We start from the raw sequence: 15,360 nt of genomic DNA, 5'->3' as shown, positions 1-15,360 counted from the left end.
GCAACTCCTGAAGGGGAATCCCCATGTGTTCGGGGATTCCGCTTCAGGAGTTTCCTCTGATGTCACTGCCCAGATATGGACAGAGACATCAAGCGCTCTGTCCAGGAGCGGAATCCCCGAAAACACGGGGATTCCGCTCCTTCAAGGAGCTAAAGTGCGGCTAGCACATAGCAGAGCGGGGATATACCTCCCCGCTCTGCTATAGTGGCGTCGCTACAGTAGTAGCAGCCGCAGCAGCTGCTGCTGCTAGCGGCGCCATCGAAGGTGTCGCCAGGCCAGGGCGCTTTGGAAACAAGCAGGAGAAGGGAGCCAGCGCAGCGCTCCCTCCACCTGCTGTACACCCCGGCCCTGCAACACAGTGTACAGCGATGCCATTTGTCAGAATGGCATCAACTCCTCCTCCTCACATGCACTCTGCGCTGTGAGGAGGAGGAGATAGAGCGCAAGAGCCGGAAAACCCGGCCGTCACTCGGGACACATCCCGGTGATGGCCGGGTATTACCCGGCCCCATAGACTTCTGTGGGAGCCGGGCGGCCGGGTACCCGGGCGAAAATAGAGCATGTCCTATTTTTTGACAGGCGGTTTTCCCGGCCGTCAAAAAATCGGTCGTGTGAATAGCCCCATTAGGGGTCTATTATTCCTAATGCAGCCGGGTGCCGGTCGATTTATGAACGGCCGGCACCCGGCCGGGAAACCCTGCCGTGTGAATGAGGCCTTAAGGTTCTATATCCTTGCCAGTCAGTTATATATACTTTTTATGATCGTCCAATAATCCAGAGCATGTCATAATACAACACATATTTGTCCATTTGTAATAGGAGGGGCTCTCCTGTTCAGGACTCTTATCTATGGCTACAAAGATCGTCTCTTGCTTTGGAGTACCCAACACATCCAGGCATTATATGGACAGACCATTAATTTAATTGTGAACTATTTAATGCTTAATTTCCCCTGTGGTGGCACTGCAGGGAAATTGAACACTTACTGGCAGCTTCCCCCTCAGATTACTGCTGATTGTTGAGCAGTGGGACACCCTGTGATCAACTTACTGTTTGGGACCTTCTAACAAAAACGATTGCCCAAAGCGGACAACCTCTTTTAGTGAACCCAGCAGACTTCTGTTAAGTAAATGACTCACAGCTTTTATGATAGTTTTCTCTATTTCACAAATGATTTCAAAATACGATGCATAAAATACAGTTTGGCAGGTCATGTTGAATTTAAATGTCTACTTATTAGCTTCATTTCCTATGCAGTTACAATATCTAAGTAATAACGGTTATTTTATTGCCTTCTAGAAAATCAAGGAATATGTGTAAACACTTCATCTTAAATATTGATGAACTCAGCATTGCTTCTTTTCTATAGGCACCACTTGTTCTCATAGCCAGGACCCATTTAACCATAGGGCAAATAGTGCATTTGCACAGGGCCCCCTTGTAGTGGCATCATTTTCAACTGTATCTGTGTTCCCAGTACTTGGATCCAGTTGAAAACGATGGCAGAGTAGGGAGTCGTCAACTCCCTGTTCCACCATTTACCCTGTAATGTCTTCCGTGAGCGGCTTGGCGCAGACAGACGCGATGCAGTGGCGTCATTGCGCCTGTCGGCACCAAGCCATAATTAGCATAGACCGGAGTTGACCTGAAAAAGAATCTCCTCCATTCGTTGTGGAAACTGGATTAGGTGAGTATTTATTTTTATTTTTAGGACTTGTGGGGATGCGATGAGGGCATTAAACTGTGTGGGAGCACTATGGGCATGATACTGTGTGAGGGGCACTATCGGGGCATTATACTGTTTGAGAAACACTATGGGGGCATTATACTGTGTGAGGGGCTACTATGGGGGCATGATACTGTGTGGGGAGGTGCTATGGGTTCATTATACTGTATGGGGAGGCACTAATGAGGCATAATACTGGGGAGGGGTACTATGGAGGAATAATGTGTGGAAGCACTTTGGGGGCATGATACTGTGTGGGGTGGCATTATGGGGGTATTGTACTGCGTGGGGGTACTATAAGGTCATTATACTGTGTTGGGAGGCACTATGGGGGCATGATACTGTGTTGAGGCACATTGGGGCATGATATTGTGTGGAGGGCTCTATGGGGGAATTATACTGTGTGGGGGCACTATGGGGGCATTATTTAACCTTTTGTCTGAAAGGGTGTGGTGTCACTCAAAACATCTTTGTGCTGGGCCCACCATATGTTAAAACGGATTATACCGGTAGGTCGGTTTTTTTCCTTGAAATATAAAATGAAAGGACAAATTAAATATTTGTTAATCGCTTGCCAGGTAGATTCTTAAGGCTTAATTCAACTCTGCATTTACCCCTTAGATCCCTTCTCTGTGTGTTCAGATGCCTCATTATCCCCGGCTGTCAAAGACTTCCTGTATTGATGACTATATTGTCTATATGTATAATATGCACAATATTCAATGTCACACAGTAAAGTAGTATTTACCATATGAACACATAAATGCTCCTTTATTATACTGTGACTGTGTGATGAAGTTGGCAGTTGTAGCATTTCCTATGCTCACTGCCAAGCGGCTCAGTACCACACTGCTCCATTGTCATGGCAGCTTAGACTTCAGCTGCATCCTATTGATCGACAGCAAGGATCTGCAGAACAGCCCTGTTTTAGTAAGCCTGGCCAAAAGCTTAATTTTTTTTTAAATAAACCTACTAATTGGTCAAACGGCTTCCCATAAAAAAATGTCACTAGTGTTAATGAAACAAAATGCATTATTTCATAATTATAGGATTCTGTCTCTTTAAAGAAAAGTGTTTTTTAATGTATTAGTGTAATTAGTCTTCAAAGTAACTTTAATATATCCTGACATACAAAGAAGATAAATTGCTAAGAATTGGTTTTTCGAATGTGACAAATTCTAGAATATAATTTCATTCAAGTGAAATTACTGCGCTGAATTATTTAACATAAGTAACTTCCAATTTGTAAGAGGAACTTCATTCCTTTATAAGTTCTGAACAACTTCTAATTATAGTACAGCTCAGTTGAAGTATAATTATTTTATTTCTGTCTTCCATCGCTGAATTTTTCTTAGTTGCAATGATAGGTTATGTGACTCACAAAATATTTGATGTTTTTCCTGAAGCCTTTAAATGTTTATCATTTGACCTGACGAATCATTATGTGGGGAAAGGAAAGCTTAGACTGGAGTTTATACATATTACCAATGCATAAATCATTATACCAATGTCTATCTATCTATCTATCTATCTATCTATCTATCTATCTATCTATCTATCTATCTATCTATCTATCATAGATAGATATATATCGTTATTATTCTTTCCAAATGGCAGAACACTAGTCCACAGGCTGAATAATTCAGCACTCCTGATACAGTAGCAAATACTTCTTTAAACCATTTAACTTTGATACAAAGACATCACAAGTGTTTTAAAATCATCTGCTCACGCGTTTCAAGCACCAGCTGCATTCTGAACCATAGGATGTTGTAAGAGATTCCACAAGGGGTTTAAAACGAGGTGTTACCCAATCACCTGCCATTGGGCTACTTGACATTTAATCCTCATCATTGCAGTAATCCAGACCCGGTTCACGGGTCAAGGTTTACAAATACGTAAAAATGTAAAAACATGTACAAAATTACTATATATATATAAACTTGACCAGAGTTTGATTGTATATAAAAACCCACGTTCTCCCATCCCTCTCTCTCTCCATCCTCCAGCACCTCTTGCTCCTGCGTACCACTAAATTTTGAATTTTCTTAATGAATATCAAACCTCTAGACCAAATTTTTTCATGCTCATTCTCTCCCATGGCGACCACTGTGCCCTATACCAATTATCTTTATGTATTTTAGTGTACCACCATTTTTCTGAGACCCTAACTTTGTTTATGTAGGATATCTAATCCTGGATCTTCGGGGGTAGGGGGGATATACTCAGCCACTTTTGAGCTATGGTCATATGCGCAAAAAAAATACATTTATATATTATATACGACATATCTCCTTAATCAGACACCCCAAGATTCAGGATTTAATCCAGGGGTCTATCACACACTTATATATCTCCCCAATTATTTCAATCAGGTCTCTCCAGAACGGTTGCAACTTCGAGCTGCGCCACCACATACTATATGTGTAATGTCTGTATCTAACATAGAACATCTAGGACATTCAACCGACGGCCTTAATTTTAGTTTATGTAACCAGTTAGGTATGTAATAGTTCCTATGCAGGGTCAGAACAGGATCATATATATATATATATATATATATATATATATATATATATATATATATATATGTATATATCTTAGGGGGGAAAGGGCTTCTGATGTTCAGGTATGCCCCTGATTATTAATCTATATTGGATAATGTATCCTCTACTGTAAATTATATGAATATTCAAATTCACCAAAGAGTTCCGTGACCATATAACAGCACAAGGCCACAGACAGGTACATTTATATTGGTCACAGAACTCTAAAGTTGATTTCCAATTTTCTTTATAATTTGAAAAGTAGCTGAGGGTGTAATATTCCTTTTAATACATACCTCAGCTACTGCTGAACCTCTAATTGAAGAGTGAGAAGAGATCCCTGTCCAACAGTGATTGGTTGATATGAACACCTTTATGCTTTTCCAAAAGAATGTCTGCAGTAGCTGAGATGTGCAATGAGGCTGGACCGCAAGATGCGGCCGTAATAAGACATGTCCGATCTTTTTGCAGTCCAGACTCCTGGGCATTGCACAAACCGTGGAAAACACGGTTGTGTTCATGGGCCCATTGAAATGAACTGTGGCCGCAAAAATATGTTCGTGTCTATGGGGCCTTAGGGTATGTTCAAATGCTAAAGTCTAAACAGCTGTAAAATACGGAGCTGTTTTCAAAGGAAAAACAGTCTCTTATTTTCAGCCGTTTTTAAAGCATCAAACGTTTTTTGATGCGTTTTTTGGAGACGTTTTTGGAGCAGTTTTTCTATTGACGCAATGAAAAATGGCTCCAAAAATGGCTCAAGAAGTGACATGCACTTCTTCTTACGGGGTGTTTTTTTTACGCGCCGTTTTTTCAAACGGTCGCGTAAAACAACCCGCCTGAACGAAACGCCATTTTTCCCATTGAAATCAATGGGCAGATGTTTGGAGGCATTCAGCTTCCATTTTTTTCAGGAGTTTTAAGAGGAGTTTACGCCCCTGAAAAACACCTGAAAACACTTTGTGTGAACATACCCTTAGGGTATGTTGACACGACTTATTTGCAGCTGTTTTTTGGGCCGCAGACGCCCCGAAAAATGGCTGAAAATACGGGGGCTGGACGCCTACAAACATATGCTGATTGATTTCAATGGGAAAAACGGCATTCCGTTCCCACAGGGAGTTTTTTACGCGGTCGTTTTTAAAAACGGCGCGTAAAAAACGCCCCGTAAAAAAGAAGTGCATGTTAGTTCTTCATCCGTTTTTGGAGTAGTTTTTAATTGTCTCAATAGAAAAACAGCTCCAAAAACAGCCGTAAAAAACGCATCAAAAGCGATTGATTCTTAAAAAACGGCTAAAAATCCGAGGTTGTTTTCCCTTGAAAACAGCTACGTATTTTACAGACATTTTTTGCTTGCCATGTGAACATACCCTCAATGGAAAATCAGGTCCAAAAAACGGCTCAAGAAGTGACATGCACTTCTTTTTACTGGGCGTTTTTTTACGTGACGATTTTTCAAGCGGCCACTTAAAAAAACACCCCGTCTAAACAAAACGCAGTTTTTCCCATTTAAATCAATGGGCAGATGTTTGGAGGCGTTCAGCTTACATTTTTTCAGAAAATACGCTGTGTGAACGTTTACGAGGTTTCTTTTTACGAGGCATTTTTTTAATTCAGCAGTGCAAAAATAAGAGTATGTTCATAAGCTGTGTTTTCAGGCGCCTGAAAAAACGGAAGCTGAATGCCTCCAAATATCTGCCCGTTGATATCAATGGGAAAAACTGTGTGTCGTTCAGACGGGGCGGTTTTTTACGCAGTCGTTTGAAAAAATGGCGGGTAAAAAAAAACGCCCCGTAAAAAGAAGTGCATGTTACTTCTTGAGCCGTTCTTGGAGCCATTTTTCATAGTGTCAATAGAAAAACCGCTCCAAAAACGGCTCCAAACACATCAAAAAACGTTTGATGCTTCAGAAGCTGTTTTTCCTTGAAAACAGCTCTGTATTTTACAGCTGTTTTTACTTTAGTGTGTGAACATAGCCTGAGCTTCATGTGAACAGAACAGTGTATTTTCCATTGAAATCAATGGGAAACTGTTGGCAGGCTTATTTCAAGTGTATTTTGAAGCATAAAACTAGGCTTTTCTGCTCCAAAATCAGCCTGAAAATAAGCCGTGTGAACGTACCCTGAGAGATATCAATAGAAAATTTTCATTGACATGTAATATATATTCCTAACTATAATCTCAATGCTCTTTTTTCTATATTTTTTTTATTGTACGGCAATAATATTTGGCTCCTATCAGCCCAATCAACTCCATAATATTCAATGCTTTATAGGCTGATTGACCATTAATCTGTATAATGCTACTCTAGAGCTGTCATTTCTGTCTTCTCTTCTTGTTACAGACAATGCTGACTAATTTGAACAAGGATGTTTAAGGTCATTGAGACAAATATCAGTCTAATTTGCATGCATTAACGGTGTCATTCACTAAAACGTTAATTTGCAAAAGTTGAGTATGTTTCTTGATGAGGACAATTACAGTTTGCAGAACAGCATGTATTCATTCTGTATTACTCAAGTACTGTATAACTATTCTTTTAAAGCCTACGTCCAGCTTTGCACCATTTTCCAGTTCTTTTATAATCTACATATAAAGTTAATAATGTTGTAAATATATTGCTTTACTTATCATACACTGATCCTACATTACAGCCTGTATTATAGTTCTGAGCTGTATTCACAATTCTGCAAGCTTCAGAGCTGACATCTCCCAGTACGCCTTAATGGCTGAATGTCTGCCTAGAGCTTTGTATAATTCTGGTTATATGCATTCTGGGAAATGAAGCCTTCACACTAAGCACTGAACAGTAATCTGATGCAGGAAATGCTATAGAAGTTGCATTAAAGTAGTTCAGATAAACTGTAATGGACGTATCTGACAACAAGCAGAACCATCCTTTTTCTTGACGAAGAAGAACCCGGCTCCTGCCGGGAGGAAGATTTCCGTATGAAGCCCTGCTCCAAGTTCTCTTTAACATAGGCGGACATGGACAGAGTCTCTGCCTCCCTCTTGCTGAAGACGTCCGAAAATGCATCATACTGACCAGGCAATCCTGCCAATGACTGAGGCAGAGGAGCCTGAGCCGAACGAATCTGTCCCAGGCAACGGTTGTGACACTCGGGGCCCCACTGGAGAACCTCTCCGGTGTTTCAGTCCAGGACTGGGGCATGTAATCGGAGCCAAGGCAGGCCCAGCAGCATGGGGTTAACGGCCTTTGACAAGACAAAGAACGACAATAGCTCGGAGTGAAGAGCTCCCACTTGGAGCCTCAGTGCCTTGGTCACAGCTATAACTGGGTCTGGCAGAATGTAGCCACCTGGGCCTCATTGTTCCACAACATTTCTCCCGCCATGGTGCGGAAGTGGATGGCGTACTCGCCCACGGAGGTGTCTCCTTGGCGTAGGTTTAGCAAGGAAGCCGCTGCAGATGAGACCTGTCCAGGCTCCTCAAACAACATGCGAAAAGTCCAGAGGAAGCCCTGGAAGTCACAGGTCTCTGGTCCTTGTCTCTCCCAGATAGGATTCGCCCATGCAAGAGACTTGCCAGTGAGGAGAGAGATGATGAAAGCGACCCTTGCGCCATCAGACGAAAATTCCCTTGCATACAGGCTGAAGTGGATCCGGCACTGGTTAAAAAATCCATGACAGGTACCTGCATCTCCATCATAGCGGTCAGGAAGAGGCAAAGAAAAACGGGGATCAACACTGCCAGGAGGTGTAGTCTGAGGATCAACACTGCCAGGAGGTGTAGTAGGAGGAACGGCAGCTTGTGCCTCCTGCCGACGTGCGAGAATGTTCAAGGCCTGGAGGAGTTGGTCCTGTCGAGACAGGAGGTACAGCATATCCGCCCGCATCTCTTGTGACATCATATTGGTCTTGGATCGACCAGCGGGGTCCATGGCCTGAGCGTACTGTCACGTTGGGTTCGTGGACCCATTGGGCCGTACCGCCTTGGCGGCATGGGAGCTGGCCAACAGGGCGCAGGTAACAGTCTATAGTTCGTATAGGGTACCTGTGGTAGCTCAGACAGTAGCAAGGCAGGCTTGGACTAGGCAGCAGGCAGACGTCAGGCGTGGTGTAGCAGGACAGGCATGTATGCAGCACAGCACGACTACAGCTCAGCATGGCACTTGATCAGGATAGCACGGGATACAGGTACGGGAAACACTGGGAACTGGAAGACACTAAGAGAGCATTTGCATAGACAAACTTTGGGTATGACAACAACGCTCAGGCATGGGAGGAAGGAGCTGGGCCCTTCTTATAGCCCATGGTGCTCTGGGAGCAATCAGCTCAATCTCCCACCTGCGTGCCCTTTTGCTTCTTAAGTCTGGACTGAGCTCGCGAGCGCACCCTGGTGGTCACTGTGGAACAGGAACAGGACGGCCGTATGTGCAGACATCTCTGGAGAGAAGGGCGACGACTGGATGGAACAGTTCGTGGTCAGCAACCACCGACGTCACACTATATCACCATTCCGAATTCTACAATCTAAATATCATCTATCTATCATACTTCAGCTATCTCCAAATTGTCCACTTAGCCCGTACTCTTCATAAAGACATTAGCTTTTCTAAACCTACACCCTTCGAGTACATTTCCAAACATAACTCATCCACTCGGGGCTTGATCACTGAGATATATGGCATTCTCTCTTCTCCAAACACGAATGTACCTCTCAAACATGGACACATGGTTAAATGAAAGACCTACCTGGATAGGGAGCTCCCTTTGTCCCTGTGGCAAATGATTTGGTCAATGCAGCTATGTCATCTCTATGTGCCTCCTATAAAGAGAACCAATATAAGATACTGATGCACAGGTATCATACTCTAGCATTCCTACATCAAGTCTACCCTCTGGTTACAGACACATGCTGGAGATGCCAGTGATATGGAGACACTTCCTCACATTATTTGGGATTGCAAATTGATTCGCCCCTTTTGGAGGAAGGTCAACACTTTACTATATCACATATTTGGAACTTCGCTTCCTCTAGAGGCTATAACTTTTTTGCTTAATGTCCCACCTAAGGGCTTAAAGAAAGTGCAGACTCGGTTGCTTTTAGATATTATGACTGCTGTTAAAAGTCTTATATCAGCTCATTGGAGAAGGGCTAACCCTCCTGCGATGGTTGATCTTCACAATAGGATTAGGGAGGTTAGAAGAATGGAATCCATGATGGCCTCTATGAATAATCAGGTGGATCGCTTCAATATGGTGTGGTCGCCTTGGGATATGTATGACTCCTCTAGACCACCTTGAGTTCACCAAATATGTACATTCAGTTCCTATTACTCGCCTACGTACGACTAGGATATCTCTTTACTTCCTCCCCCACCCTCTATCCTTTTGTTTTATTCTATTGTATTGCTTGATATGATTATATGTTATGTGTTCTTTTTGACAGAGTTTACGTGCAAAGCTAGGAAGTACGTTGGAATAGACGGTGGATAGGAACATCTATACTGCCGAATGTCTATGTACTGCTGTTGATTGTATGTAAAGACCTCTGCTGCGTATATATAAGACAGCTTGCTATCTGTTACAACTTCCTATCTTATTAACCTGGATTATTTCCTGTATTATTGTTTAATATGTTTTTAGCTTTTTTCTATGAACATTATATGTTGTGAAAAAACCTTTCTGAAGACATAAATAAACAATTATTTTTTTAAAAATCAATCTGCAGTACTGACCGAGTCCATGGCTTACCGGTTGCCATGGAGCTCCCTCTGCACGTAGTGTCGCCGTACTGACCGCTGTGCACAGGATCTTTAGAAAGTGGATGGTCTCCAGCACTGTGATTGGCTCTTTCAGTAACAAAGTTGGCGAGGTAAGAATACACTCTGGGGGAGCATTATTTCAATTAAGGACACTATGAGGGGCACTATTGCTAATAGAGGCGATGAGCACTTTTACTAATGGGAGCACTGTGGGGGGCTACTAAAACTGGCTCTGTGGGGGGAGTACTATTACGAATGGGGGCACTCTTAGGGTAACTGTTACTAAGGGAGGCACTATAAGGGGAGTATTATTACTAATGGGACACTGTGGTGGGAGCACTATTACTAATGGGGGCACTGTGGAGGAGCACTATTACTAATAGATGCACTGTGGAGGAGCACTATTACTATTGGGGGCACTGCAAGTGGCACTGCTACTAAGAGAGGTATTGTAAGGGAGCACTATTGCTATTGGGGGCATTGTTAATAAGGGACGCAGTATGGGAGAGCACTATTACTATTAGGGGCCCTATGAGTGAGCATTATTACTACTGGGGCCCTGTTAATAAGGGAGCCATTGTGTGGAGCACTATTACAAATGGTGCCTGCTTGGGGAGCATTAGTTCTCATGGGGGCACTCTGCTTCACACAATTATTTTTGGAAGCACTGCTTGAGCACTATTACTGTCTACTTACCCAAAAAATTTTGGGTAGACGTTTGTGGCCATTATTACTGTCAGGGGTAATATCAGCTTGGCACACTTTTTTTTGAATGCACGATGTGTGGCACTAAATACAGTAGAGGGCACTATCTGTGTGGTACTAGTATTTTCAGGGGGACTATGTTAAGGATCTGCCAGGCACAGCTTCTGTATCCACGCCCATAGGTAATCAGTCTGCACCTGCTTCTATGTCTGTGAGACTGACTCCATCTTCCACCACTCAGGATGGCAGGCTTAAGAGTGGGAGAGCCTATCACAGCCTGGCCAGACGGAGCTAGCTCCCGCCCTCCGTCTATTTATACCTGCCTTTCCTGTTCCTCCTTGCTTGTGATTCTTCTCTGTTGGTTTCCTGGCCCTGCTGCAGCTTCTTGAACTACTTGTCCCTGCTTCGTATTGACCCTGGCTTACTGACTACTCTTCTGCTCTGCGTTTGGTACCTCGTACACTCCTGGTTTGACTCGGCTTGTTCACTACTCTCCTGCTCTGCGTTTGGCACCTCGTGCTCTCCTTATTTGACTCGGCTCGTTTACTACTCTTGTTGCTCACGGTGTTCCCGTGGGCAACTGCCCGCTTCCCTTTGTTCTGTGTTTCCTTGTCTGGTTGTCTGTCGTGCACTTACTGAGCGTAGGGACCGTCGCCCATTTGTACCCCGTCGCCTAGGGCGGGTCATTGCAAGTAGGCAGGGACTGAGTGGCGGGTAGATTAGGGCTCACTTGTCTGTTTCCCTATCCCTGTCATTGCAGACTAGCTGTATGTCACTATCTCTGCATTGAAGTATTTGGGGGCACTGGGCAGCACAGCAGGCACAGTATTAGGGTAGCAGCAGGTTGACACTGTTAGTGCACCAGGGTGAGGAGTTTGTGTTCAGATGGTTGGGAAGATGATGAAAAAGTGAGAATGTCTGGGAGGCAAACTCTGACGAGACAAGTCGTTGCTGAAAGGAGTTAATGGCAGTCGTGGCTGATTGTAGAAGGTGAGGAAAGAGAAAATGTCTCCATTCAGAGAAGACATCACCTGTGAGTCATTGCATGTAATTGTTGTATATTCTGTCTGTGACTGAATCTGATCACTGCTAAACTCTCCTGTATGTTCTGTAGTGCTATATTTAATTCAAAAAGTAATATCCATCCAGGGACCATGTCTTTTAAGACCCTAGCAACACCCCTAATAACTTAATCACCATTCCTCCCCCCCCCCCCCCCCCCCGGTTCTGTCACAACCCAGTACGGAGTAGATTGCATGATGCCTCCAAGTTACAACAGTAGAAATCCACCTAATGTTTCCTACCCCTGATTTAAACAACTGTATAGTGTAGTACTATAAATACCTACTGTAGCTGCCAATCTTCTAAAAACAATACGTCTGTGTGTCGTATCATAAATCAGAATGCTTGTTTTATATTGGTGAATGCAACTCTCGACATTGGATTGAGATTATGTTCGGTTTGTCTTTATTTGGCAGATGTGGCAAGAATATTCCAGAAAGTCAAATTTAGGATGATCTCATAAGGAATTAGGAAGGATATGCATCTGTTGTCCTCAATAGAAATAGATATTAAAAGTACAACAAATTACTTCTGACTGTTTCAGAAAAAGAAAATAAAGGATAAAAATTGTAAAGAAAAAACCTATAGGCGTCTTTACACATAAATTTGAAAGTTAATATTGTGGCGCAAATATAACACCATTTTTAGTAGTTGAAAAAACTGAAAAAATATAGTAAGTTGGTCCAGCAAGTTCACTTATCGGGTGTAGATGTATTTCCATCCTGTGGGGACTGTTCCAAACATTTATAGTGTGATAGTTGACTTTGTAGTTAGACTGACGCTGTTTGCATAACTCTGTCAAGGTTTGCTGTGCTATCCTAAGCTATTGGTCTTATTACTACTACTTACGTATTGCACAAGGATCTCACCAGCTGACAAGGTGCCGGAGCCATAGCTGACACTAGAATTTAGAATTCTGCTTGCAGTGACAGAAATTTGTAAAGGTGAGTCAGAGATGAGTTAAAGGGATTGTCCGCGGATCACATGTGTCCTGATGCTGGGACCCCTAGCGATCAGCTGCAATCTGATTGGCCACCTGGAAAAAACTGTTTAATTTTCCTGCAGCGCCTCAACAGGGGTAATTATTTATTACACAGTGCCCATTAAATCAATTGGTTGTTCTTGTAATGCACAGAAGTGGTGGGCAATAGCAATACTCTTCGTAGGCGCTCTTCCCCTGAGTAATTGATGGAGGTGCCACATGAGGGATCCCTCTCTAGTAACTCAACGAGGTGTTTGAAAATGTGATTTCTATAACAGAAAAGCTATTCTGAGTGATGGATTTCCTTTTCTGGTCTCCTTAAGGGCTCATTCATTCTAGCGTGTATCTCGTCCGTGTGACGGCCGTTAAAACAACGGCCGTCACGCGGACTCATCTATTTCAATGGGGCCATTCACACGACCGTTGTTTCAAGGGAGCGCGTGAAGGGTCCATGAAAAAATAGGACATTTCCTATTTTCCTGCATGTCACGTATCGCTTCATAGACTCTAGTCTATGAGGGATCCATGATAACGCGCCCCGCACGGGTGCACCTCGGATGTGAAAAACTGCAGTTTTTCACGTCCAAGGTTAGCTACGCTCGTCTGAATGTTGCATAACATAGCGGGCTGCACAGGCGGGTACTGTAGTGATAATGGGAGATTTGAATTTCCGGGATATTAATTGGTGTCATGGTTCAGCTTCAACTGCAAAGGGGAGACATTTCCTCAACCTGTTGCAGGAAAATTTTATGGGCCAGTTTGTGGAAGACCCGACTAGAGGTGAAGCTCTGTTGGATCTGGTCATTTCTAATAATGCAGATCTTGTTGGGAATGTCAATGTTCGTGAAAACCTCGGTAACAATGATCACAATATAGTTACATTTTACCTATACTGTAAAAAACAAACGCAGGCTGGGAGGGCAAAAACATTTAATTTTAAGAAAGCCAATTTCCCCAGGATGAGGGCTGCAATTCAGGATATGGACTGGGAAGAACTAATGTCAAATAATGGAACAAATGATAAATGGGAGATTTTCAAATCTACTTTGAGTTATTATAGTGCAAAATTTATTCCTACAGGTAACAAGTATAAACGACTCAAATTAAACCCCACATGGCTTACACCTTCTGTGAAAGGGGCAATACATGACAAAAAAAGGGCATTTAAAAAATACAAATCTGAGGGTACAGCTGTAGCCTTTGTAAAATATAAAGAGCTTAATAAAATCTGTAAAAATGTAATAAAATTAGCAAAAATACAAAATGAAAGGCAGGTGGCCAAGGATAGTAAAACAAATCCCCAAAAATTCTTCAAGCATATAAATGCTAAAAAGCCAAGGTCTGAACATGTAGGACCCCTAGATAATGGTAATGGGGAGTTGATCACAGGGGATCAAGAGAAGGCAGAGTTACTAAATGGGTTCTTTAGCTCTGTATATACAACTGAAGAAAGAGCAGCTGATGTAGCCGCTGCCAGTGCTGTTAATATATCAGTTGATATACTGAATTGGATGAATGTAGAGATGGTCCAAGCTAAATTAAATAAAATTAATGTGCACAAGGCCCCGGGACCAGATGGGTTACACCCTAGAATTCTTAAAGAGCTTAGTTCAGTTATTTCTGTCCCCCTTTTCATAATATTCAGAGAATCTCTAGTGACTGGTATAGTGCCAAGGGACTGGCGCAGCGCAAATGTGGTGCCTATTTTCAAAAAGGGCTCTAGGTCTTCCCCGGGTAATTATAGACTAGTAAGCTTAACATCCATCGTGGGGAAGATGTTTGAGGGGCTATTGAGGGACTATATACAGGATTATGTGACAATAAATAGCATTATAAGTGACAGCCAGCACGGTTTTACTAAGGACAGAAGTTGTCAAACTAACCTAATCTGTTTTTATGAAGAGGTGAGCAGAAGTCTAGACAGAGGGGCTGCTGTGAATTTAGTGTTCTTGGACTTTGCAAAGGCATTTGACACTGTCCCCCATAGACGCCTAATGGGTAAATTAAGGACTATAGGTTTAGAAAATATAGTTTGTAATTGGATTGAGAATTGGCTCCAGGACCGTATCCAGAGGGTTGTGGTCAATGATTCCTTCTCTGAATGGTCCCCAGTTATAAGTGGTGTACCCCAGGGTTCAGTGCTGGGACCCCTATTATTCAACTTATTTATTAATGATATAGAGGATGGGATTAATAGCACTATTTCTATTTTTGCAGATGACACCAAGCTATGTAATATAGTTCAGTCTATGGAAGATGTTCATGAATTGCAGGCAGATTTAAACAAACTAAGTGTTTGGGCATCCACTTGGCAGATGAAGTTTAATGTAGATAAATGTAAAGTTATGCACCTGGGTACCAACAACCTGCATGCATCATATGTCCTAGGGGGAGCTACACTGGCGGATTCACTTGTTGAGAAGGATCTGGGTGTACTTGTAAATCATAAACTCAATAACAGCATGCAGTGTCAATCAGCTGCTTCAAAGGCCAGCAGGATATTGTCGTGTATTAAAAGAGGCATGGACTCGCGGGACAGGGATATAATATTACCACTTTACAAAGCATTAGTGAGGCCTCATCTAGAATATGCAGTTCAGTTCTGGGCTCCAGT

General features: G+C 42.8%; 1 protein-coding gene across 4 annotated transcripts in view; it reads left to right on the top strand.

The window, feature by feature from the left end:
* The window catches only part of PPP1R1A (protein phosphatase 1 regulatory inhibitor subunit 1A), a 212,021-nt gene that overhangs the window by 107,302 nt on the left and 89,359 nt on the right, over positions 1–15,360 (top strand). The window contains exon 1 of one of the 4 annotated variants that reach the window (XM_075850117.1): positions 10,009–10,107. The exons of the other annotated variants lie outside the window; for them this stretch is intronic. Within the exon in view, the coding sequence (XP_075706232.1) occupies positions 10,060–10,107 (48 nt within the window). The 5' untranslated portion in view covers positions 10,009–10,059. Of the gene's footprint in view, positions 1–10,008; positions 10,108–15,360 lie in introns of those variants that run through there. 4 annotated transcript variants of the gene reach the window in all.

This window comes from Rhinoderma darwinii, chromosome 2 (assembly GCF_050947455.1).
Source record: "Rhinoderma darwinii isolate aRhiDar2 chromosome 2, aRhiDar2.hap1, whole genome shotgun sequence".
NCBI lineage: Eukaryota > Metazoa > Chordata > Amphibia > Anura > Rhinodermatidae > Rhinoderma > Rhinoderma darwinii.
The sequence above is the reverse complement of the archived record's forward strand: the minus strand, read 5'-3'. Positions and strand labels throughout refer to the sequence as shown.